We start from the raw sequence: 23,791 nt of genomic DNA on the forward strand, positions 1-23,791 counted from the left end.
ATAGTAGGGATTGGGGTAGGAATTGCCCCACAGTGCAAGTGAAGACTGTAAGCCCTTCATTTTATTACTGTCAGCATTGGAGTAATTAATTTTTATGTTGTATATGTCTATAACATCCACAAGCCTATAACATTGTATGCCCCAAGACTTAGAAGGTCTTAACCTTGGATCCATGGATGAATTTCAGGGTAAAGTCTTTGAACCCCAGGAATTATTTGTGAAGATTAGTGTGAATATCTATGTGTACATATTTCTGGGAAGATAGACCATGACTCATTAGAGTTTCAAAGGGTTCGGTGATCCCCCGGAAGGTTAATTAAGAACCTCTGCCATTTAGAGATTCCACGGCAGTCTTCCATCTTCAGGTACTTTTCCTTCCTACTGTTTTCATTCACAAGATTTTTCTACATTCTCCTGCTTAATTGTCTCTTGGGCTCTAAACAATGATTACCTTTGCCCCAGAAATACGTTGATTGCTTTAAAGAAATGATTCTTAACGAAAGATGTACAGCAGATTTAATTGGGAGTGTTTCAACAAAATATAACCTCATTCCCTCTCCACCCCACATGTTTATCCTAAATCTACAGAATTAGAATCTCTAGAGATGGAACCTAAAAATTTGTATTTTTTAAAAATATCCCATACTTTTGATATATTCCCTTAATTCTGAGCCCCTGGGATACAGCATTGGTATGCTTCAAAGAAGGAATGACCGTGGGACCATGGGAATTCAGAGTTGGATTGGGGGTACATTTGTGAAAGAACTGGATGAAGTGGGCCTCATCACTCTCTCCTGAAGTCTTAGATATACCTTAGTGCTCCTGTGTACTCCTATAGTGTACATTAGGTCAGAGCAACAGTTCCCGAGCTGGGCTAATTGAGCAGTCTCTGCATAGCTTAGGAAGAATTCAGACCCTCTTTCCTCAAGGCTGTATATTCTGGCATTTGAACTACATACATGGAATAGAGCTTACTCTTAAAGCTTGCCTGACTTGGTCTCCTGACTTTGTTTTACAGACAGCAGTGGCCCTTCCAGCACTGTGTCCAGTGCTGGTCCTTCGTCCCCCACTGCAGTGGATGGTAACTGCCCTTTTGGCTTCAGTAATCAACCTTCTGTAAGTTCACACATGATTGAAGAATGTCAAACCCTTGGGATGCTCCCTAGGAATGGAGAACAAGAGCTCCCCATTGAAGGGGTGCAAGAGGCTTTTGAACCAAGCCAGTCTTCACAGGAACCACCTGTGGAAACCAGCCAGCCATGCCAGGAGGTTGCTGAGGAGATCAGCCAGCCATGCCAGGACATCCCTGAAGAGGTCAGCCAGCCATGCCAGGAGAACCATGACAACATTAACCAAATATGTCAGGAAGTTCCTCAGATCCACCAGCCATGCCAGAAGGCAAGCCCACTGTGTCAGAAAATCTCTGAGGAAGCTTGCCAGCTTTTCCAGGAGAACCCTGAGGAGGTCAGCCAGCCATCTCAGGAGGTCCCTGTGGAGGTTGGCGGACTGGCCCATGGGTTCCCTGTAGGGGTTGGTGGGCTGGTCCAGGAAATCCATGTGGAAGTTGGCAAGCCACCCCAAGAGATCCCTGAGGAGTTCAGCCAGTCATGCCAGGAGTTCTTTGCAGAGGTTGGCAGGCTGGCCCAAAAGGCTTCTGCAATCAATCTGTTGTCTCAGGAGATTCCTGAGGTAGATAAACCATCCCAAGAGTTCCCTGGGGAGGATGATCTGCAGGTCCAGGAAGTCCCTGAGGTTAATCAGCAGTCCTGGGTGGTCCCTGAGGTGATTGACCAGCTGCCTGGAGAGGATATTCCCCAAACCCAGTTTCCATCAAGTGATCCAAACCCTCAGAGCCAGTCTTTAACCTGTGACCAGTACTCACCCCTCCCACCAGTAACATGTGATTAATCATGTTCTCATTAGTGGTATCACACTATACCAGCTATTTGAGCTAGCAACTTCTTCTGTTGGCTAACTCACCTGCCAGTGTAAGACCTTGGGTCTCACCAGAGGTGTCTGAGGAAGCAGCCCTCTTGGCATGAAGCCAAGAACTATGCCAGAGCTGGGCTTGAGAAGGAGCTAATTTCATGTTCAAAGCAGCCATTGACTCCTCACATGGCCATTAGACTTGAATAGGATTTCCATCAAGGGGTGGGCTGATCTATCATTACCCAACCTCCTCTGAGCATCCCAGGAAATTCCAGATTGTTAAAGGAAATGCCACTTAACTGCTGAAGACACCATCCGGGGACAGCAAGTGCAAAAGGGGACTCCAAGGTCTCCACTTTTCTGAGGAAATATTCACAACTTCACAAGGTACCCTTAGACCATATGTGCATTCAGGAGAACTCTTGCATTTGCTAGCACTCCTCAGGTGGGCCCAGGATGTCTGTGTGAAATGTCTGGGAGAAAAGAGAGTCCCCCTCCCAAACAAACATCCATTGTGGCCACTAATCTTTAGATTGGGCTTATGGGTGTTTTATATGTCATCCCAAGTTCCCCCTCTGCCCCAGACCTGTTCTTCTGGGCAATAGCTCCAGGGAAAAATAGGTATTAGATTGTTGTGAAAATTTAAGAGTAACTACTTAAAATGCTCTGGGGGTTCTTGGCCAATCTGTGAAGCTGGGCCTCCTTTTGTTGTGGGGCTACTTGGCTTAAGAGATGATGTAGTAGAGAAAATCAGGTTCTATTTTAAGCAATCAGCAGAGATCAATATTGTACAGACATGAGAAAAGATTATATATATTTCTGTAGTAGTGCCAGGGACAAACTGGCCAAAGACCAAACACTCCAGGATCCCCAGGAGGTTTGTCCTTTTATCATTGTGTCTTTAGGGTCAGGTGTGATTATGAAGCTTTTCCCAAAGATATGGGGATGGGAATGGGTGCGGGTAGGAGGAGTAATGCAGTCATTGGAGTGGGGTGGCCAGAACATTATGAGTGCTCAATAAATATGAAATAATAAGAATGGTGATGGTGGTGATGATGTCCTTGTGAATTCAAGAATGAGTAACTATAAATCCATCATGTCTGTTTGTGACTGAATTAATCTGAACCAGTCAAAAGCTGCTGTAGTTGAGTGGAAAGGGACTACGAAATAAAGCGAACAGGCATCCTAGGTGGTGCCTATGGCAGTCGGCCCACCATCCCAAAATGTCTTCAATGAGTAGTGTTGTGGGAGAGAGTGTTTTTATCTCTGTGAAGCACCGCTGGGCACTTGCCTTCTCAGCCAGTTCCTTGGAATCACCCTCTTAGTTTCTCACTCTGATGCTTTGGAGCGTCAGGAGTTGATATAAAGGGAATATGGTCTTTCTTTGCCTCCTTGACATATTTACATTGGGAAAGCCCAGAACACTGAGAGGGCTGGAATATCCCCTTTCCTGTTATTTACTTTCAAAACCTGGCCTCTCCTGACGTACTATAAAGGGTTTCCTTGCAGGGCAAAATCCAGCATTTACTCAGTGGAAGTCGTAACTGCACAGGTGAGTGCTTTTTACAACCTCAGTAGGCTCTGGATCTCTCAGGGCTTCTCAACTCTTTGCCTCTCTGCTCTTCACCCCAAAGTTTGTAGATCCCCTTCCCCACCCCTACCCCTCTTCCCTCCCCCAAACCAAATGTATCTCCCCATCTTAGGCCCCTCTTCCTCATACTCCGGTGTTCTCATTTTCAGAAATCAGGCTGGCTCCCGGTGAATCTTTTTCTCCTTTTATCCACCCTATGTGCTTTGGCTTCCCTGGGTCCTGGAGCTGCTTCCAGTTATCAAAGATTGAGATAAGTGACAGTGCTGGGAGAAGCAGAGAGCTAGAAGCCAAGGCCCAGCAACTAAGCAATGTGTACAGTCAGAAAAAGCCTAAGCAGCACCACAGCATCTGTAATGAACTTGATTTTATTGTTAGAGTTGGAGGCGGCTCCGTTACAGCAGCTGGGAACTCTAGCAGGGAAGTGTGGGGAGGAGCAGAGCACAGCAGCACGGGGAGGGTTGGAGCTAGGAAGAACAGGCCGGCTCATTTTGGTTTCCACACAGTCATTTGGCAGAGAAGCCGAGCCCTGACGAGCGTCTGGATTTCTCAGTCCGGCAGTAGTCTGGCAGGGCTGCTCATTGGCTTGCTTGGGGAGAGGTCCTCTCCTGGGGTGTTTTTTTTTTTAGCCTGTTTTCGTCTTACTCAGTAAGAGTTCAGCTTTAGCTCAGCTTCGTCTCCTTCTTCCCTTCCTCCCTCTCATTTTGCCCAAGTTCTCTGGCATGGCCTCTACCTCCCAGATCCTCTGTCCAAGAGTTGGGGCTGGAAAGGCAGCCAGTGTTCCCATTTCAGCTGCAGGATGGCATAGTGGAATGTTGGGGGAGTCACACATTGCTGGGGTGTCAAATGTTGGGATGTCAGGCAGTGGCTTATTTTTAACCCATTACACACCAGGCCACAGCAGATGACCACATGCAGAGAAGCCAAGCAGGGGATGAAAAGGGATGAGGATAATTGGAATGGGTGGGTGAAAACTTCAAAAGGTCGGGGAGCTTGGAAGGATTCTGGGATTGAGGCTGGGCTCTCCTTGCCCCTTTGTGCTGCCCAGTAGGCCTGGTCCGGGCACAGCTCTGGGATGTGAATGGTATGAAGCAGGGGCTGGGAGGATAAGCAACTTTCTTCTCTCACCAGTCTATTGGTCAAAAGAGCTTCAAGTTTTGGATTGAGACATTCAGATATGGAGGGCAGCAGTGGGACAGTATAGCAGCGGCATACCCCTAGACCCCTGTTGGAACCCAGACCCTGGTGTGTAAGGGAATGGGAGATGGAGGAAAGGGCGCAGCTTTGGGCACCTCACTGACAGAGTCCTACCCCCAGGTCACATAATTTACTACAGGAGAACCTTCCTTAGGATGCTAAATAAATAAAGAGGTCCCTGGGTTTGGGGATATGATCTCGCTCCATGAGGGAGGAGGTTGCTGAGACCCATCCTTCCTCCCCACCCAATACAAACACTTGGTAGTGTTAGGAGAAAGGGTCCCTCCAGGGTTCTCAGGCATCAGATGATCTCCTATTCTAATTTTTACCCTCCTATCCTCTCCCTGTTGCCTTTGGTTTTGAAACTCCTCTCGGGTATGGATGAGGGGGAGGGACAACCCCTCCATTTAGCCCAGCCCAAGCTTCCACAATAAGACATCCTGTCCCCTGTCTCCCCCACCCCAGCTCCCATGTCCCTCAACCCCAAAGGACTCAGCAATAGCCATTCTCTAAGGGAGCTGGGGGAGCAGATCCTTGGGGAGAGAAGAGTGGTTCTTTCAGAACTCAATCTTGCAGGCTGGGAAGGACTCATCCTGCATGACCACGGTGCTGCTGCTAGCCAGGACCAGGACATTCAGTTGTTGCTGCTGCTCATGAGTCTGCTGGTACCACTCACGAGTCACCTCTGTGTCATGAGTAGGGATCAGAGTCACCTAGGAGGGAGACAAGAAACGCTTGACGTGACAATGTGAAGGGAAGTAAGGTGGATGGGGCATCATGCCTGATGGTCTAGGAAGTAGTCCCACTGCCCACAGAAAGGCCTCAGTCCTTTTATGAATAGAGACTGTGTTCCACTATTGCCTCTGAGTAAGCTTCGACCAGACCTCCTCCTTGGCATCCCTTGCCACTCACCTGAAGATTCTCCCCCCACTGGGCCTTGCCTTCCAGCAATGCATCCAGCACAGCCCGGCTCGGCTCGCCATTGACAGGGTCATTCCCACTGACCACATAGTAGGATGCACGCACTCGACGGAAGAAGTCAAGGTCAGCAGTCTTGCCACTGCAATGGTTCGGGATATAGGCGAGATCCACGTATACAGGGGGGCCAGAGCCGCCCTTGGAACCCAAGGCCGCTGTAGAGACAAGCCAGGACTCATTGGAGAGGTAAAGTAGAACACTTTTAGCAATCTTCTTCCTCCCACAATCCTTCCTACTCCTGGAATCTTTGACCAGTCACACCCAACCCCAACCCACCATCTCTCTCACTTTTCATGTTATACTTACATGGTCCTGTTTTGAGTCCATTGACTAGGCCTTTGGACATGGGGCTGTGTCCATCCTTTTCCTCTGCTGGGGTGACCTGGCTTGGAGTGCTGCGTGGTCGGGGTGGGACCCGGGATGCTCGATCTGCAGGCCCTTTACCAGGGGTTGGTGAGCGTTTTCCCCGAAGATCCAGACGCCGGGCAGGAGATGCTGGCTTGGCCCTGCCTGGGGCCCTGCGCCCTACTCTCCCCTGTGACTTCTCCTTTTCCCGTAGCTTTTCTACCCTCCCAGATTCTGAGCTGAGTCCCTCGGGGTCAGCCATGCACACATCAGGGCGAGGAGGGGATGGGCGGGGGTCTGGTTGAGGGACAGGGGGTGGGTCATGGCCAGGCCTGGGATGGTGAGTTCCACTGACCCCCCCAGCTTTGTCCACAGGCAGGAAGTCCCCATCTTCATCTGAGTCGAGGGCTGCCTCAGCGGTGATGGATGGGCACTCCTCAGTTTCTGGTGGAACATCAGAATCCGATTGTGAGGAGCCTGAGTCACTGGCTGATGTTGGGGGTGTCTCATCAGCCACAGGGCATGGGCCGCCTGTGGCCCCTGGGCCCCCCGCCCGGCGCCGCCCCCCTCTCCCTACTAGCCGAGCTTCTTCAGTTGAGAAGTCACCTTCATCTGTGGATTGGGGCAGAGGTGGGTTCAGAAAGGATGGGGAGAGTTCCCCACGGTGGGGCCGGGGCTCAGCAGCACATCCCTGGGGCCCAGCCTCAACCTCAGGGGAAACACTTCTGGGTTGGCCTCCAGAAGCCCCTCCAGGGCACAGTGGCTGCTCAGGGGAGAGCAGCGTCTCAGGCCGGGAACTCCTCTCCGCTCCCTCAGGCCAGTCCCCACGTTCCCAGGCAGGGCAGGTCTCAGCTGCTGCTTTCTCAGCCTTGGCCAAGGCAGGGCCTGGGGGGTTGGGGCTGGTTTCAGTTGGGCCATTGGTGGCACAATCCCCAGAGGGACTCTCGGAGGGGCTTGGCTTCTTGGTGGGGGCCCCTGTGCACTCCAGGCGGCAGGGCAGAGTGCTATCATCCATGTCTCCAGGCAAGCTTGGAGCTGGAGCTGGGGCCAAGTCCAGTGAAGCTGGGGGTGCTGGGCTCAGAGGAGTGAGGTCCCAGAGGCTGTGGGCAGCTGGTTCCACTCCTGGGACCAGCTCTCCAGACCCCCGTTCTGCAGCCTCCAGGCCAGGAAGGAAGCGCTCAGCCACACTCGAAATCACAGGTGTGGTGGCCTCAGAGGAGGAACCTTCAGACAGGGCTGGTGAAGCAGGTCGTGGCAGACTGGAGAGGAGAGGGGCCCCAGGAGAGCTGGGTGATGGGAGCTGGGGCAGTGAGGAGTCCAGGCTGGGGGCCTTGGTCACTTCTAGGTACTCATCATGCCGGGCTCTGGTGGGGGGCCCTGGAGCCAGAGCCAGAGCTCGGTCCCCAGAGAAAGCGAGGGAGCCACAGGGTGCCGAGCGGGGTTCAGCAGGAGAAGGCAGTTGTGGGGGAGCTGGCTGCAATGAGGAGAAGCCAAAGGCTGAAGCAGGGAAGTCCAGGCTGGGTCGGGCAGGACCCAGGTGTGAGTCTGAGGGAGGGCTGGTATGTGCCTCGCTTTCAGGCCACAATGTGGGGGGCCCTGCAGAGATGGGGTGAGGGGAACTTGGGGACTGGGCCTCTTTCTCTGGCTGTTCCCGAGCCCCCTTCTCCAGCTCTGAGTCACTAGTGCTGTCATCCCAGTGACCCTGGCCTGATTCCTTGGGGGATGGGGTTCTCCTATCTGGGCTACAGCTCAGGATATTACCATTAAGAGTGGGGCTTGGGCCTTTGCTCAGAGGGATAGGAACACGGGGGGGCACTGCAGGTGGGGTAAGACTGGGCTCCACACTCGGCCCTGGCTCAGGCTCCTGCCTGGGGGGTAAAGCGGGTCCTGCCAGGGCTGCATAGCTAAAGGCTGGAGTGTCAGATTGGAGACTCTTGGGTGAGACAGGAGATGAAAGCTCCTTCTCTGCAGATGGGTTTCGGCCAGCAGCCTCCTCCTTGGCTGAGATGCGTGGGGGCCAGTCCCCAGCTGCCCCAAGCGGGGGCTCTCTAGTGGGGCATGCAGGGCCAAGCCCAGTAAGCATCATCTGCTCATAGATGTCTGCATACTGAAAACTTCTCTCATCAGGATAGGGTGTGGGCTCTCTCTGCTCGGGCTCCATCTGCTCAGGCTCCTTGGTGGCATGGCTCTCGCTGGCCTCTGGGACCTTTGAGCTTTGAGGGCTGCTGCTAGGAATCCCAGCTCCACCTTCTTCCCTTTCCCCTTCAGCCTTGCGATAGTCTTTCCCCAAGGGGGAGTATGGCCCACCTTCCAACTCAGCTGCTGCCTCCTGTACTGTGGCCACCACACTGTCATACTCAGTTGTGCCCCAGGAGAAGGGCGCAGGAGTGTGTGGCTCTGGGGCAGGTGTGGGGGGAGCTGGAGCTGGGGAGAGGGGTGCAGGGGGCAGGGGTCTGTCCTTGGGCACCCATGGTGGGATGTCAGCCAGCCACGAGGGGGTGGTGGGTTCATTCCTCACGGGTGGCATGGGCTCAGGCTCTGGGATAGGGCTTTCTCGTCCTGGGGCTGGAGGAACCCTCTGTCCAACCATCTCAGGAGGAGAGGCTGGAGGAGAGATGATCTCAAAAGGGGAGCGGGTCAGCTTATCCTCTTCCTCTGGTGGCAGCCCAACTGGTGACTCAGCAAGCCAGCGCTCCACCTCCAGTCCCTTCTGTGGTGAAGGCTCCTGGAAACCCTTGAAGTCTGAGGCCCAGGGGCTCTGGGGCGTGTGCTCCAGTGGGGGCACTTCTTGGTCATCGTCTGGCCCTTCATCGAGGAAAGTGCTCTCCCGCTCTTCCGTGTACCGTGGCTGGGCCCCCTGGCCATCCAGCTCATGAGGAAACCACACCTTGCGCTCACAGCTCAGCTCCCTCCAGTATGTGTCCTGTTCCAGGCCCACATCCTCTCTGCCCCTCCAATACCTGTCCTCCTGCTCAGGAGATGTGTCCTCCCATGTCTGGGCAGGTTCTTTCTGTTCTCCAACTTGCTCCCCTCTAGATGGAGATGTTTCTCGCCACTTCTGGGCCACATCCTGCTCCTTCCAGTACTTCTCTCCCTGATCCCGGGCCTTGTCCTCCTGCACAGGGCTCTCTTCCAGACCCAGAGCTTTAGTCTTCTCTAGCAGAGCTTCTTCGTTCTGTTGCACTGCCTCAACTTTTTCTGGAGATTTTTCCTCTAGGACCTCCTCCTTTGGTTTCATGGTTTTCTCCTCCTGCACTGGGCTCTCCTGCTCCTGAGTTTTGTCCTTGTCTTCCAGAGTCTTATCTTCCTCTTCAACAGCCTTATTGTTTTGTTCCAAGGCTTCAGCCTTCTGTCCCAAGGCCCAGTATTTTTGTTCAAAGGCCTCATCCTTCTTTTCCAAGGCCTTGTCCTCCTGTCCTTGGGCCTGGCCTTTTTGTTCCAAGTCTATGTCTTTTTCTTCTAAGGTCTTATCCTTCTGTCCATGAGCCTTGTCCTTCTGTTCAGGGGCTTTGTCTGTCTGTCCTAAGGCCCTGACCTTCGGTTCAGGAGCCTTGTCTTCTGGAGCCTCGTCTTTATGTTCAGCATCTCTGACTTTTTGTTCTAAGGTTTCATCTTTTTCTTCTAGGGTCTTGTCCTCCTGTTCCAGAACCTTGTCTTTTTGTTCTAAGTCTTTGTCTTTTGGTTTCAGGGCCTCCTCCTGGTGTCCCAGGACGGTGACCCTTTGTTCTAAGTCTCTGTCTTTTTGTTCTAAAGCCTTATCTTGCTGTTCTACAGCCTTGTTCTTTTCTTCCAGAGCCTTATCTTTCTGACCAATGGCCGTATCCCTCTGCTCTACAACAATATCCTTCTGCTCCAGAGTTTTGTCCTGCTGTAGGACTTCATCTTTTGGTTCAGGCCCCTTGTCCGTCTGCTCTGGGATTCTGTCTTTCAACTCTGGAACTTTGCCTTCCCACTCCATGGCAATGCCCTCCATGGCAGGGCTTGGCAAAGACTCAGGACTCTTGGTGAGGGAGCTATCAGGTGTCAGAATGTGTTCACCAGGGCTTGTGATCACACCAGGTGAGTGCTTCCCATCTCCCAACAATGTAGAATGAAAGAGGGGGCTGGCAGGTAATTTTCCATCAGGGCTTTCATCTGTGATGTCTGTCAGAGCAGGGTATGCAGTGGTCCCATCTGTGGGAGGTGACACTGTGGCTGCACGGGGTTCTGGAATAGATGCAGGCACTAGGTGGTGAGGGGTGTCCTCAGCCTGCATCAGAGGCCCCTTTTCTTCCTTTCCAAGGCTTAGTTCCCCAAACTGGAGGGTGCCAAGGTTTTCTGGAGAGAGCTGCTTAGAAGAGACATCCAGAGAGGTCTCCTTGCTGGGACTCTCTTCTGAAAGAGAAAGTGACTGGGTGTCTTCTGGAGATACCTCTGGCCAAAGGTCTTTGTGTAGCTGCTGCTCTGTCAGGCCACAGGGAGACCTCAGGATGGCTTCTTGGTTGGCTGTGTCTGGGGAGACCACACTGAGTACAGATACAGACTCTGCATCTTCAGGGGAGAGGCTTTGGTCAGGAAATTGGAGCACCTCATCTTTCTGAGTTTCACCAGGTTCTTGGAGTGACGTTCTCAAATCTCTGGGAAGGGCTTCTGTTCCCAGAATTGGACCTGTGGGCTCTCTTGCCTCCACAGTCTCAAAGACTATTGCTTTGTCTTGTTCCGGCAACAGCTGGATGGTGCAGCCTGTATGTTCCCCAGCGATGCTGACAGGTGCTTCTGGGGCATGGGGGCTCCTGGGAGGAGGCACCTTTCCCTCCTCCTCTAGTGTAACCTCTTCAGGCTCTGGCTTAACTATCTGCTGTGTAGCATCTTCCTTGCCCACACCTGGTGTATGCCCAGTTCCTCCCCAGGAGCCTTCTTCCTGAAAGTCTTGGGGCTCAGACTTTTCTTCCACTGGGGACTGATGAAAGGGTGTGTGGGTGGCACTGGGTGGGCCAGATGGTGGAGGAGAGGCCATCTTCACCGTGCTATCATCTGGGCTGAGGCAGCGCTCCTCCACTTCTCCAAGGACCGCTTCCCCTGGATGTAGGGTATGCCCAGGGCCACCAAACATTGGGGCTCCAAATTGACTAGGAAGTTTCTCAGACATCTCTACATTTGTGTTCTCCTCCTCTTCCTCTTCCACAGCTTTCTCTCCAGGCAAGCCTCTCCCTACAATCTCTCCTTTCTTCTCTGACTCCCCTGTCACAGAGAAATCCTCACAGGGTGGTGATTTGAAGCCCTTATCTTCTTCCAGTGAGGAGGTGGGTGAGATGGTTCCAGCTGATGGCACATAGTCCAAGCCCTGGGTAGCTTCAGTGCGGGATGAGGGGATGCTCGTGACTGTGTCAAGCAGCAAGGAGCTCTTGCCTGTCTCCTCTGTCTGGGGAGCTGTGAGTGAAGCCACAGACTGATCCTCAGCCACGGATGTGGCAAAGGAAGAAAGCTTGTCGCACTCAGTGATTGAGGTGGCCGAGGACACATGCTCCTCTTCAGCCAAAGGGGCGGCCACCATGTTTGGGGGGTAGGTGAGTTCAGTCTCTGGCGCTCCATAGCCTTTGCTGGAGGCAGCAGGAACAGCACTGTCTGTAGGCTGGCTAGCCTCAAAGGGGCTGGGACCTTCAGGCCCAGGGAGGTCATATGTACTTGTAGGAAATCTAGGTGGAGCTGGGCGCTCCTCCGGCTCGTCATGAATCTCCTCATCTGAGATGGTCTGCTCTGTCTCTGAGTAGCCAGGGATTGTTTCGTCCTGGATGTAAGAGACATGCTCAGTGGCTCCTGCAGGTGTGGCGAGGCTGCTTAGGAATGATGAGGTCTCCTTCTCAGGAGCCTTGCCCTGGAGTCCTACTTCCCGGCCCCCGAGGGCCTCCCTACCCCTTGGAGTTGCCTTCAAAGCTTCCTGCGTATGTTTTTGGTAAAAACCCTCAGCCTTTGTCTCTTCTTCTTCTTCCTCATCTGAAGGGTGCAACTCCTCCATTTCTTCTAACTCGGCCTTCTCTATCACATCCTCCTTTACCTCGGGTTCACTTTCCTCTCTGGCTTCTGTTCTATCAGGGAGCCTCTCTGCTTCCTTCTGCTTCTTTTCCTCCCAGGTGTCTTTCTCTTCCTCTGTTTCAGCCCCTGAGTCTGGGCCTCTATCCTTACCACCTTGTTCTTCAGGGATATCTGAGACAACCTCTTTCTCCTTCATCATAGGCTCTTCTTGTTCCAGCCCTGGGACAGAGGGTGGTATCCCCTGGCCATTTGTGCTCGGGGGTCCCTCCTCTGCAGTGTCTGGAGGGAGTGGTTTCTCTCCTAGTCCTATGTCTCTTTGTTCAGCCAGCAACCCCCTCTCCTCACGCTTCATCTCCTCAAAGTCCTGTGTAAGGTCCTCTGGTGAAGACAGAGCTAGCTCCCTGTGCCCACTGACTATTGGGGATTGTACAGCCCCCTTCTGGGCTGGGGGTGTCCGGGGCTCGGAAGAAAGCTCCTTCTCAGCACGAGCAGCCCGACTCTTGTCCATTTTGACCCTGCCAGGGGCCTTGGCTTTGTAGAGGGTCTTACGCACCTCAGGGGTAAAGGGCTTCAGGTCTGGCTTGGAAATTTTCTTGACCTCAGGTTTGGTATCTTTCCTCTTCTCCTCCTTCTTGGCATCCTTCTTCTCCTCCTTCCTTCCTTCATCCTTCTTGAGTTCCTTTCTCTCTTTCTTGATCTCTTTTTTCTCTTTGTCTTTTTTCTCTTCCAGCTTTGATATCTTTTCTTTCAAGTGCTTCTTTCCCACCTTGTCTTTGATCAGCTTTCGCTTCTCTGCCTTCAGAGCCTCACTTGACTCTGTCCTCACCCTCTCAGGCTTGGTAGGCTTCTCTGGGGGCTTCTCAGATGACTCTTTTACTTTTTTCTCTGTTTTGGCTAACTCCTTAGCCAGTTCTGAGCGGGCTTCCTTGGCTCCCTCTTCGGCCACCTCCTCCCGTTTGGCCAGCTTGCTCACAGCTGTCTTGGCAGGGGCCTTTAGGCTCTCCTTGCTGTCAGCCCGCTGTTTGATTTTGCTGGGTTTGAGGCTGGCAGGCACAGCGCCAGAGGCCAAGTCCTTCTGTGTAGCCACAGGGTACCGTAGGAAGTCCAGGTGCCGAAGCTTTTCCAGGCCCTCCAAGATCTTGTTCTGGGGAGCATTCCCTGGAAAAAGCACACGTACAATCTTCTCCGTGGGGTTGGCTGGTAGCCAGACCACCAGAGCAGTGATAGAGGTCAGGTAGGGCACCGAGATCTCAGCCTCCTTCCCATTAGCCAGCACGATGCCTGTCTTAGCTTTACTATTGCCTGCCCACTTTTGCATGAGGAACTGCATCTCCTTGCTGTCCTTGACAGGATTGAGGACATACATGTCCAGCCGGCCCACACCCATCTTGTGGAAGAGGGTCAGTGGCTCAATGGTGTTGCTGACCACTCGGTACAGAGGTTCGGCCTGGATGCCCAGGCGGTTTAGGTGTTGCAGAGTGAGGCAGGCCTCCTCAATGCTGCGCTTGGCTTTCCGGGACGCATCAGGCAGCCGCAGTTTATCTGGTACGTTGAAGAAGACAACTCCAAGCTCAGGGGAGATGAGGTTCTTCACCCAGTCACTGTAGCTGCTCGAGCCCTGGGACTGCTCCTCCTCCAGTTCTGCCACTTTGCGCTGCAGGAGTCCATTGATGCCTGGCAGGTTGTCTGCGCCGATGTGTGTGAGCAGCACTGAGTCAATGCGGTCCAGGTGCCGCACCAGCTTCCAGAAGCAGGACTTGCGATCGGAACCACCATCCACCAAGATGTTGAAACCGTTGACGGCAAAGAGGGCAGAGTCTCCGCGTCCACCAGGGAAGATGTAGCAACAAGGCTTGGAGAGCTTGAGGAAGCCCCCTGAGGTGGGGGGCTCTAGCAAGTCAAAGGGAGATGGCACGTCCACAGTCTCAGAGACATACTCGGAGAACTCAGCCACACCATCCATGGTGGGCAGTGTGGGCTCAGGGTTTAGTCGGAGGTGCAGGGTCTCTTGGGAACTGGATAGTCCCAGGTGGCTCCAATCACCCTCCCCTAAGCAGGAAACAGTGAGGAAGGCCTGGATCCCAGGGTCTCTATTGCTGAGCAATTGGGCAATCTAGAAGAATGGGAGATGAAAGGCTGATCAGGTCAGGTAGAGACCTGGGGTTGCTTTAAGCCGACTTAGATTCAATCTGTAGTCTCTACCACTTTGCGAGGGGATTTCCTCCTACCTTTCGGCCAGAGTTCCCTCTGGTCAAGCAATGTGAGATTTTCTCATCCTTGGATCCCTCTCCACAGCTCTAGTCCTACCCCACATTCTGTTCCTCCCAGATATGCAGACGTGGAACTTACCTCTGGGTTGTGAAGGACCTGGGCAAAGTTTTGATAAGAGTAGGTACCACTCTGTAGGATGAGGTCTCCCCCAGGCTCTAAACTTTGCCCACTCAAGATCAGTAGTTTGTGAGCTGATGGACTGCTAAGGAGATGGTGAACCTAGAAGGGAAAGACAGCAGTGGTCACGGATGTAGGAAACCCAGGGAAGGGCACTGGATGTTCCTGATTCCCCTCAGTACCGCAAGGACACGTTCCCCACTGCCCACAACATTTCCAGTATGGGGCTGGGGATCATAAGGCGGCTTAGATGGTTCAAAGCCAAGTCCAGGAATTCTTGGCCTTACAGCAGTATTTCTGGCAGAGGTGGGTTATAGCACTTCCAAGCAAGCCCTCGTGGCAAGGCTCAGACCCTAGACTTACCTCAGAGCTGATGCTGTCGGCACTGGGGTTTACCAGGATGATGGTCTCTAGGATCTCACTCTGGTGGGAGAGGGTCCTCTGGCCTGAGGGAGGGAGAGATGCAGGATTTTGTATTGAAGAGAGTGAGTATAGACTAAAAGGGAGAGGCATTGTGTGGGGCAGAAGAGAAAAGAATATACTCTCAGGAAATGGGGCTGAGGGGAAAGTGGAGCCTAGCTATCCTTAGATCCTTCCACTTTGGATACTGCTGAGTAAGGTCTAGGACCGGGCTCCTCCAGCCCTTCCCTTTCAGGGTTTCCTCCTCCCCTCTCCCACACTGGCAGTCTTCTCACTCCCTTCATCTGCCACACCCTCTGGCTGCTCAGTCTGGTACTCCCACCCCCTCCGCCTGGCACTTCTGCCTCAGGCCGCCTATTGACAAGAAGCTTTTGTCCCTTTTGAGCACTAAGCTCCTGGTGCTGCCTGGGGATGGGGGCTCAGCTGCAGGGAGGGCTCCCAGGATAACGATCCTTACTCAGCTCTCTCCTAACTAGCCTGCCTCTGTCCTGGGCTTTCATGCCACCAGAATCCCTGGAAATAAGGACATAGACACTTATTCGCCGCAGTGTCTATGGACTCCACATCCTCCTTTCCATCTTCTATCCATGGACACAATCATACTGTTTCCACCACAACTCCCTCTCCCACCTCACCTCCACAGCCCCAGGCACAAGAGCGGCCTGGTTCACTGCCCCACAACCCATCCCTTGTTAACAGTTTCGTCTCTCATCCTTGCCCCTCTCCTACGGAGATGGAGATGGCAGGTCACAAACGGGAGTCAGGGGTCCACAAACAAGAAACAAGGACGGAGAGATTCAAAGTGTTTCCCAGGCCATGGAGAAAGGCAAGACAGCCTCAAATCCCCTATCTATGTCCCTTCTCCAGACTCACAGGAGACACCAAGTAGTGCAGCAAAAAAAGAAAGTGGCAGGTTCAAAGATAAGGAAGGAGTTTGCTGCCATCCCCTGCTCCTGCCCTTCCTAACTGCTGCATGCAGTGGGGTTACCTTGCAGACTTGAACACATGGCCTGCGAGTGGGCTGCCTGGGAGATATTGGTGGGGGAGCTCATAATCTGTCCCCTAGATTACTCGACTCAGCTCTCTCCTCTTTCTGGGGTTTGGATGAGAGAAGCCTGGAGCCAGGGCCTTTGTTAAGAGGAAGAGCCCTAGTGCCAGGATCAGGCAGATCTGGCAGCACGGGGCTGCACTTGCAGCTGCAGGGGAAATGAGCTGTGGATGGTGTCAGAAGAACAAACCTCATGGATGGTGGGTGGGGCCCAAAAGGAGTTCAAGGGTTCTCTTCTATTAACTTGGGAACTGAGGGAAGCTTTGAGGTCAGTTCAGAGGATGAGAACCACCTTAAAGACAGGCTGGGACACGGTTTGGGCAGGTGAGGGGTATCAAGGTTCAGGGAAGGGCCAGGCTAGCCATTGGCTGGTCACAGGCATAGGCAGTTCCTACCCTCCCCACAACATATACACACAGGGCCACACATTCAAGCTAGGAGGGTCTGAGGAGAAATCTTGGTGGTACAGACTGATTTGTTTTCTAGCTACCACTCTTCCTCCCCTCAGTGGACCATTCCTCACAGTCCTCTGTGTATAACCACTAGACTTCTCTGATCCCCCTTCCTGTCTTGGTGAAAAACCCTATTCCTCACCTGTGTGCTCTCCAATTCTGACTGGCAACTATGTGGTCTATATCATGCACCCCTCCTTTTGAGGCCTGGGAGAAAGCCCTGTTTCCCTCTTCTGCTCCCCCAGCAATCCCACTGAAGGGAATTGACTTGTTTTTCCTTTTCCTTTGGAAAGGACTTCTTATGAGGCAAGGGCACTTCCCCTTGGCCAGTGATGGGGTAGAGGTGGGCTGGGGTGCTGAAGCTGAGCAGGCAGGAGGGCAGGTGTCTCCGCAGTGAGGCAGAGGGGAGGGGGGGCCGCTTGGGCAGCTGCAGTATGCCGCAGTGTGTGAGTGTCTGTGAGTGTGCGCGCTGAGCTCAGACTCCAGCTCCGCCCCCACCCCCCACCCCAGCATGACAAGTCATTTTCTTGGCTGCCTCTGCATGGGGGGTGAGGAGGGGGGACGCAGAGAGGGAGAAGAAACTGGCGCCTCTGTTCTAGAGCCCCCATCTTGGGAAGAGAAGCGGAGATGGGGTGGGGGTGGGGCTGAGACTTGGAACCTGTGGGGTTGACAGGACTGGGAATGCAGGGCAGCTGCTGGGGAGGGAGTGCTCTCAATCTCCGGAGGGAGCCAGAAGTGGGGGCTTAGAGTCCTGATCTCAAGCTGGTCGCAGGGAATGGGGAGCGGGGAGCCCACTGCAAATAGGTTGGTCTGTGAAGAGGCGCATGCCACGTCTTAATGACCCTTTCCTCCCCCTTTTTTTCCCCACAGTGTCACCCACCTTCCCTTACTTGGCAAAAACTCGCTATTCTGCTCACCCCCAGCATAGCAGCAGCTGAGCAATCCAGCAGCTGACACCAGAGACCCTCCCATGAGGCTCATTCCCATAACATCCGCCTTTCCTTCAGATTCTTCTGCCTCTGCCCAAAGACATAGCCCCCAAACTCCTCCAGCACGGCGGGCTGCCAGGCAGAGCCAGTGACACCACCCTCTGCTGCGGCCCTTGGGCTGAGTCTCCCAACCCAGCCCAGCCTGGGAGGTGGACTGTCACAGTCCCGGGCCCCACTGGCCTCCACCTGGTCCTGGGTCCAGGCCGACCCACAGTAATGTTCATTTCTCTGTTCCCCCACCTTGTCCATCCTGCTGGGCTAATTGCAAACACACCGGATTAGGTATCAACCCCTTTCCCGTTAGTCCTACCGCAGCATTCTCCGCCCCCCCCCCCAATGCAAAGCCCTTTGGTTAGGTTCTTACCCTGGGGTGTGGGCGGGAGCCCCTCATGGAGGCAGCAGCTCCGGCCTCAGCCGGCAGCTTCTGGGAAGAGTCTGCCGCACTTGGGGTGGGAGTGGGGGGGGGGCGCTTGATGGGGAGGGCGGCGCCTGGGCGGGGAAGAGGGGCTGGTCCATGACGAGGCACTGGAGACTTAACTGTTTCTTTGCCTTCGTCGTGTCAGTGCTCTGGGGCTTCTGCTTGGCTCTGGGGCTGAGGAGTTGTCTAGCAGCTAAAAGACCCCAGTGGTCTCCAATGGCCCACAGGGCCCTTCTCCCCCCGATGCTGTTTAGTCAAGAAATACTCTTTTAGCATCAGCCAAAAGCCCTGTGCCATGGCACACCGCAGGGATACAGGAGGTATGGGCTGCCTGGGCCCTCCCCCTTTCCTCAGGAACCATCTGCCGCCTCTCCCTTCAGACCCAGGGAATGACCTTCAATTCCTGGAGGAGCAGGAGACAAAGGGGCTGGGGACCCGCAAGAATGGAAGAGTGAGGGGACTGCCTGAGATGAAGACTGGGGATGGGGTTGTGCTGAGCCCTGTGAGCTTCTGAGCCACAGCTGCAGAAACCAGGGGAGGATAGAAGTAAGTCTCATTTTAGATCGCAGGGTAGGTTGAAATTCCGGAGTGGACACTTGGCCTCTGGCTCATCCAGGTTGGGGCACAGGGACCCTGGGAGCTGCATGTAGTTCTATGCCAATGTAATACTGCACAGTAACCACTGATACTTGGAATTCTTGGGTCATTGAATCTGAAGAGGCTGGGTGCTTTCTGCTTTTCAGTGAAAGAGTTAACAGGGACCAAGGAGGATCACCAGGGCCCCTCTTAGTAGAGGCCAATTATTAAGTGCAACATAAAGTACTCTTTGGATTAAAAAAAAATCTTATGACTTTATAGGGTCTTGGGTCCCTGTGCTCTCCTTGTCTCTGTACTTTTCTATTTCTCTCTGATGTCTCTTTCTTGTACTATCTTAATCCTTCCAATGTTGGCCCTGTTTCCCTTAGTGTCCACCTCTGTCTCAGGACTCAAAAGATTCAAAGGGAAGATCTCCTCGAGGGCTCTAGCACACAGTTCCAACCCGGTTATGCACACGCTCCCACAGAGTCCTTCCTTGCCCTCTTCCCTTCCACCAACCCTCCCCAGTCCTGGCCAACCCCTGATGCCTTCCACACATTGACATCCACCCACTCAAACCCCAGCACCAGCCCCACCCTTGCCCCAGACTGCCAAGAGCTGCTTTTGAAGGTCAGAGAAGCCAAAATAGTCTCTGCTCTCAGCATCCCCCATCCCCCCCTTAACTGTAGCCAGAGGAGAGGAGGAGCTGAGTCACCAGAACTGGGAGTTGGGGAGAGAACAGAGGAGGAGGAATCCTTGCTCAGATCCGGAGATGCAAAGCAGCAACATGGCAACAGCCCCATTTGGATTGAGGAGGCCATCTGCAGAGATACACAACCCAAACCAGGCTGAGTTCTGAGCATCACAAAAGGAAAACACCTCCCCTCTGCAACATCATATTTCTTATTTCTTCCCATCTCAAGCCTTCTATCTCCTACCTGCTTTCTAGGGCTCTCTGAAGTGTGCTAAGAGGGAAACTTGAGTAGACATTTGGTTTGAGGACAAAATAACATTTCCCAGCTCAATGCGGAGCCCACCCTTATTCTCAGCTGCTGTCCCCAAGGGCCACACCCTGGTCATAGTTCCAACTCACACTGGAGTTTTCCTTCAGCCCTTACCCTCTGAACAGCCACCCACCACAACTGACCCCTCCACCTGCCATATTCCTAGGCTCTGCTGCAATGAAATGGTGAGATGCCAAAGAGAGAGACGCCTGAGCTCAGGCACAAAATGCGACTAGAAGTTGTGGATTTGAGACCTGACTCTACCATTTTATTAATCATGCTGTTAAACAAGCCACTTAACCTCTCCGAAAGCTTGCTTCCTGAGCTATAAAATGAGTATAGGCTTAGTACCAACTCCAATAATGCAGGGAGGAATGAATGGCATAAAAGATGAAAAAGTGCTTCATTTCTAGAATCCTAAACCTGCAGTACACAAATGCCTCTGGAAGTCTGTCTCCTTTTTGTGGAAGATTTATGATCAGGGAAATCGTAAATCAGAATCTCAGATCAGACCAACTCTAGAGTATACCCTTAGCTCCCAGGTAAACACAGAATTGGAGATGCCTGCAGAAAGGGACTTAAAATTCTATTCATGTTCGGTGCTTTCCCATTTCAGACAACGTGCAGACCCCCAGCTGTAGGGGCCAATGAGCTACTATATTAATACAGAATGGCTTTCATGTTGGCAGAAGTAACAGCACTACCACCTTCAGAGCACATCAGTGGTAATGGAGAGTCACACAGAAGGCCTACAAACTGGTCCTTCAGTGTGTTTCTTAGAGTCTTAAAATATCAATATGAATTATAAATTATGAAAGTGTGTCCCTTTCCTGTAGGTGCCCAATAAAAGAACTATCAGAGTGTTGTTTAAACTCAGTTTTCCATGTCCTAATAGTTTCTGGGTTTGTTTTATAATGCTTGAAAGCTCTAGATTATCTGCAGGATTTAGAAAGGAAGGCTCCAAGTCACCACTGGAGACTTTCTGGCAAAATTCACCTTGTAAAGCCTTTACCAGATTTGACCGCTAGAAGGAGCTGGGCCACTGACTCTCCATCAGTGGATCCTCCTTTTTCTGTGTTTGAGATAGGAGTATTTAGTGGATAGGAATGATTGCACTTGCCCTGACACTGTAGGGTACATATTTGTCCCCTTTCTCGGCTTTTGGTCCCAGGGTTGAGGTGAGGTGAGAAGGATGGTGGCCTCGCCTGTGGGGTGGGCAGAAAGGATTAAGTCATAACGTACTAGCATATACCCTTAAGCCCACCCCAGCAGCATGGTTCCCCTTGCCTCTCTTCAGAATGGGAGGCTGAAGGGCGGGGCAATGTCTGCAGCTGCTCTGGGCTGACTGTTGTTTGTGGGGACAGCTGAAAGAGGAGCCAGCAGGGGTGGGGCTGTGGCTGTCTTGAGCCATGTGGGTTTTTCCAGGAAATTCTCCACTGTTCTCCAGGGACATAGACAGGCCACCATGAAAATGTCCAAACCTAAAAAAAATTCAGTATGCTAAAGTGGGCCCTGATTTTGGGAGTATTGCCCTCTGCTCCTGGCAGACACCATGGCAAAACGCTTTGATTAAAAAAGGTCAAGTAGGTGTTTATATATCAGCGCTTATTTCTGAGAGATGCCTGAGGGTAACTACACATCTCTCAGTAAGTATCTTCCCAAGGATCCCCGAATGTTAATCTGAAGAATGGCTGAGCATTTTGGTTTAAATTCTGTTCATTCTTACACCATTCCAGAAAGCAGCCTACTCTTAAGTTTCTGTGACCCAGAGGACAAAGTTAGAGGATTCAGTGTGAATTGTTAACATCAGCAGATACCCCCAAACTTTAATTCAGTCATTCATTTCACCTGCTGCCAGCCCCTTATCCAGCTTGCACCAAAGATCCTAGGAGTAATAAACGGCAAAACTGTCGATTTTCAATCATCAGTGCTAATGGAGGAAGCCATGACATGAATAATTCTAAACAGAAGGCAGTCTCAAAACAGTGAGTGGTTAGCTGCACAGGAAGCCAGTCACATCAAGGAGATGCCAGCTTCACATTTTTTAAAATGCTGCACATATTCCTAGGGTAATGAACATTAGTCATATTAACCCTCTCATAGCCTCTCTCTAGGAGCATCTCTAGAGGAGTCAGTGATCAGGGAAATGACTAAAGATGGGGCAGTTAGCAGGAGGAGTATGAAGAGAAGGGGAGGTGATTATCCACACTACACTGGATAATCGAGAACTATTTGTATAAGATATAATTTCAGTCACTTGGTGGTGGTGACTGTTGAGTTGGCTGGATTTTATATTCCATCAAGGCACTGGCACATGGATTGGCGTGTCAGCATTTACCGATATCATGACCAGAGGCCCACCACTTTCATAATGGGATATAGGGCTTCCTGCAGTCTCCCCACAGATACTGACATGGAATGATAGCTTCTAAAATATTTTCTTAAATCCCTAACCCATTTTCCCCACCCAGCAGAATGGGAAACTGAATCCTGTGAACTTTGATCTCAGAGCCAAATCTCAGAGTGTGACTAGCTCTTGTGGCAGCAAATCCAGGAGACCCTGCTTCCTTCCACCCTAGATTTGATGGTGCTCATCAGCCTTTGGGACAGGGATTCTCCTCTGCTCTCGAGATCTGTTGGCTGAACCAAAGGAGGAACCAGAAATACTGAAACTGTAGGCCATGAAGACTGAGGAAAAGGTGCTAAGCAAGGATGTGGGAAGGTGATTGGAGGACTCACAGGCTAGGATATACAGAAAGGGGAACACAAAAAGAGAGCGTGGATTTTTGCATGGGATATGACTAATCACTCAATAGAAGTACCTCGTTCCCTTAGTGCATGTCAATAGCTGTCCATAAACCACCCTCTTCTCAGGTAGAAATTCTGTTCTCTAGGTTCCCTCCACCATCATACCATCTGTCTGCAAAGGGTACTGGATAGACAAGGGTAGCTTTGGAGCTTTGCAACTTTCCCCTCAAGAGTCCCTCCCTTCTGCTCAACCCAAACCTCCCACAAAGCCAGCTCTGCTGGAGAGACTGGACCTCCACTCTTCTGTAACCAACCCTCACCCAAAGAACGGAGACAAACGATGCTAGTCCTAACCTTTGACCTCTGAGGAGAAGTGAGCTAGGTGCCGGGTAATGAAGAGTCTCAGTTGTTGGTTCAAGTCAAAGGACGATAAGTCAATGTTCCAGGAGAGAATCCCTGTGAGTGAAAAAAAAAAAAGAAAGAGGGCTCTAGATAAGGTCAGTAGAGGTGGACTTAGGAGAGTACTTCCAAAGCTCAAAGAAGGGGTAAGGATAGGGAGAGGATAAGGACTGCCATGATCAGCCTCAGTGAGGTCTTTAAGAAAGGTGGCTGGTGCCTATGTCTATTTCCCATCATGTGCCTTCCTTGAGCTTTGCCTCAGCCAGAGAGAGAAGGGCAGAATCAAGGCTAAACTTGGTCATTAATGAGTTTGTATGTAGTCATTTTCTTGCAGAGTTGCCCAATTGTGACAGAAATGACACTCAAGGCCCGGTTCCCAGATACTGGGGGCTGCCTTTCCTTTACAGCTAAACAGTATTCTAGACTCTCCTTCGTTGCCCCCTCCTTGTTTTCACCCCTCCATGGCTTGCTTCTACCCGCAGGTGGCTCCGCAGCACTGCGCCACAGGCAGGCAACTGGAGAGGGAGGTGAGGACTGAGGAGCTTGAGGCCACGAAGGTCACTCTCAGGTTTACCGCTGGCACTGAGAGATTTAAGATTTGTCCGCGGCGTGTAGAAAGCACCCTGTTCCTGTTCAGGGACCCTAAAGAAGAAATTAAGGTAGGAACATGGACTCTCCAGGGGATGGTGAGGACTCTCAAGACATTTGACCCGAGACACTGCGAGAGGGAGGGGTGTGACCAGAGTGGCCCCAGGGGCTGTATAGATTTCCCCTACCTCGGGGAGATTGCGGAACGCCATGGGATGTGCGGAAGGGATGGGGAAGCGAGATGTTAGTAGGTAGAGACGATATGGACACACGACATGGAAGATGCAGGTGACCGGGGCTGATGATTCAGATTAACTGGGAGCACAGATCTCAGTCAGTGCAACCTAAGGATGGGGAATGCAGACGTACACATATGGCGGAGAAGCACGGGATGGAGGATGCCCCAAGAACGGCCAGGACAGCGGCTCACCTTGTTCAAGGTGGGCCCGCACGGCCCTCAGCTGACTCTCTGTACCGATGTCACCGATCACGATGAGCAAAGAGTGCTTCCGCAGGTCCCAGCTTGCTGCCGCCAGTGCGGCTCCGGCTTCGCACAGCGGCTCCGCGGGGTTCTGAGCCAGCAGAGCGCCGGGGCTTCCGAGCCCCAGCCCGGGACTTGTCTCCATGGCAACGCCGCTAGGCCGCCCGGGCCCAGCCTCGGTCTCCATGGAAACTCCGTCGGAGTGCTAGGCCGGCAGCGTCCGCTGCAGGG

At 52.5% G+C, this 23,791-nt stretch overlaps 2 protein-coding genes across 13 annotated transcripts in view; one reads left to right on the top strand and one right to left on the bottom strand.

Moving 5' to 3' along the window:
• The window catches only part of PPIP5K1 (diphosphoinositol pentakisphosphate kinase 1), a 46,412-nt gene extending 42,562 nt beyond the window's left edge, over positions 1-3,850 (top strand). For 11 of the 12 annotated variants that reach the window (XM_011227376.3, XM_034661050.1, XM_011227388.3 and 8 more), the window contains one exon: positions 1,019-3,850. In XM_011227376.3, coding sequence (XP_011225678.1) covers positions 1,019-1,908 — 890 coding nt within the window. In that variant the 3' untranslated portion in view covers positions 1,909-3,850. The remainder of the gene's footprint in view (positions 1-1,018) is intronic. The other variant, XM_002913181.4, reaches the window with a different exon arrangement.
• A 283-nt stretch (positions 3,851-4,133) lies between these two features.
• MAP1A (microtubule associated protein 1A) lies at positions 4,134-23,782 on the bottom strand. Its single transcript, XM_011227416.3, has 7 exons — positions 23,510-23,782; positions 22,447-22,548; positions 14,801-14,883; positions 14,399-14,539; positions 5,999-14,162; positions 5,627-5,847; positions 4,134-5,427 (listed from the first exon to the last, which is right to left on the bottom strand). The coding sequence occupies exons 1-7, from the start codon at positions 23,745-23,747 to the stop codon at positions 5,272-5,274; spliced, it is 9,105 nt and encodes a 3,034-aa protein (XP_011225718.2). The 5' UTR covers positions 23,748-23,782; the 3' UTR covers positions 4,134-5,271.
• Between the last annotated feature and the right edge of the window lie 9 nt (positions 23,783-23,791).

The sequence above is a fragment of the Ailuropoda melanoleuca genome, chromosome 5, assembly GCF_002007445.2.
Source record: "Ailuropoda melanoleuca isolate Jingjing chromosome 5, ASM200744v2, whole genome shotgun sequence".
Taxonomy (NCBI): Eukaryota; Metazoa; Chordata; class Mammalia; order Carnivora; family Ursidae; genus Ailuropoda; species Ailuropoda melanoleuca.

Excerpts from the sequence above, each read along its gene's own strand:
- MAP1A (XM_011227416.3), bottom strand. The coding sequence starts at position 23,747 with ATGGAGACCGAGGCTGGGCCCGGGCGGCCTAGCGGCGTTGCCATGGAG. Across the intron at positions 14,884-22,446 it reads CTTCTCCTCAGAGGTCAAAG|GCCAGAGGACCCTCTCCCAC; the intron begins GTTAGGACTAGC and ends TCCCTCCCTCAG. Across the intron at positions 5,848-5,998 it reads TGGACTCAAAACAGGACCAT|CGGCCTTGGGTTCCAAGGGC; the intron begins GTAAGTATAACA and ends TTGTCTCTACAG.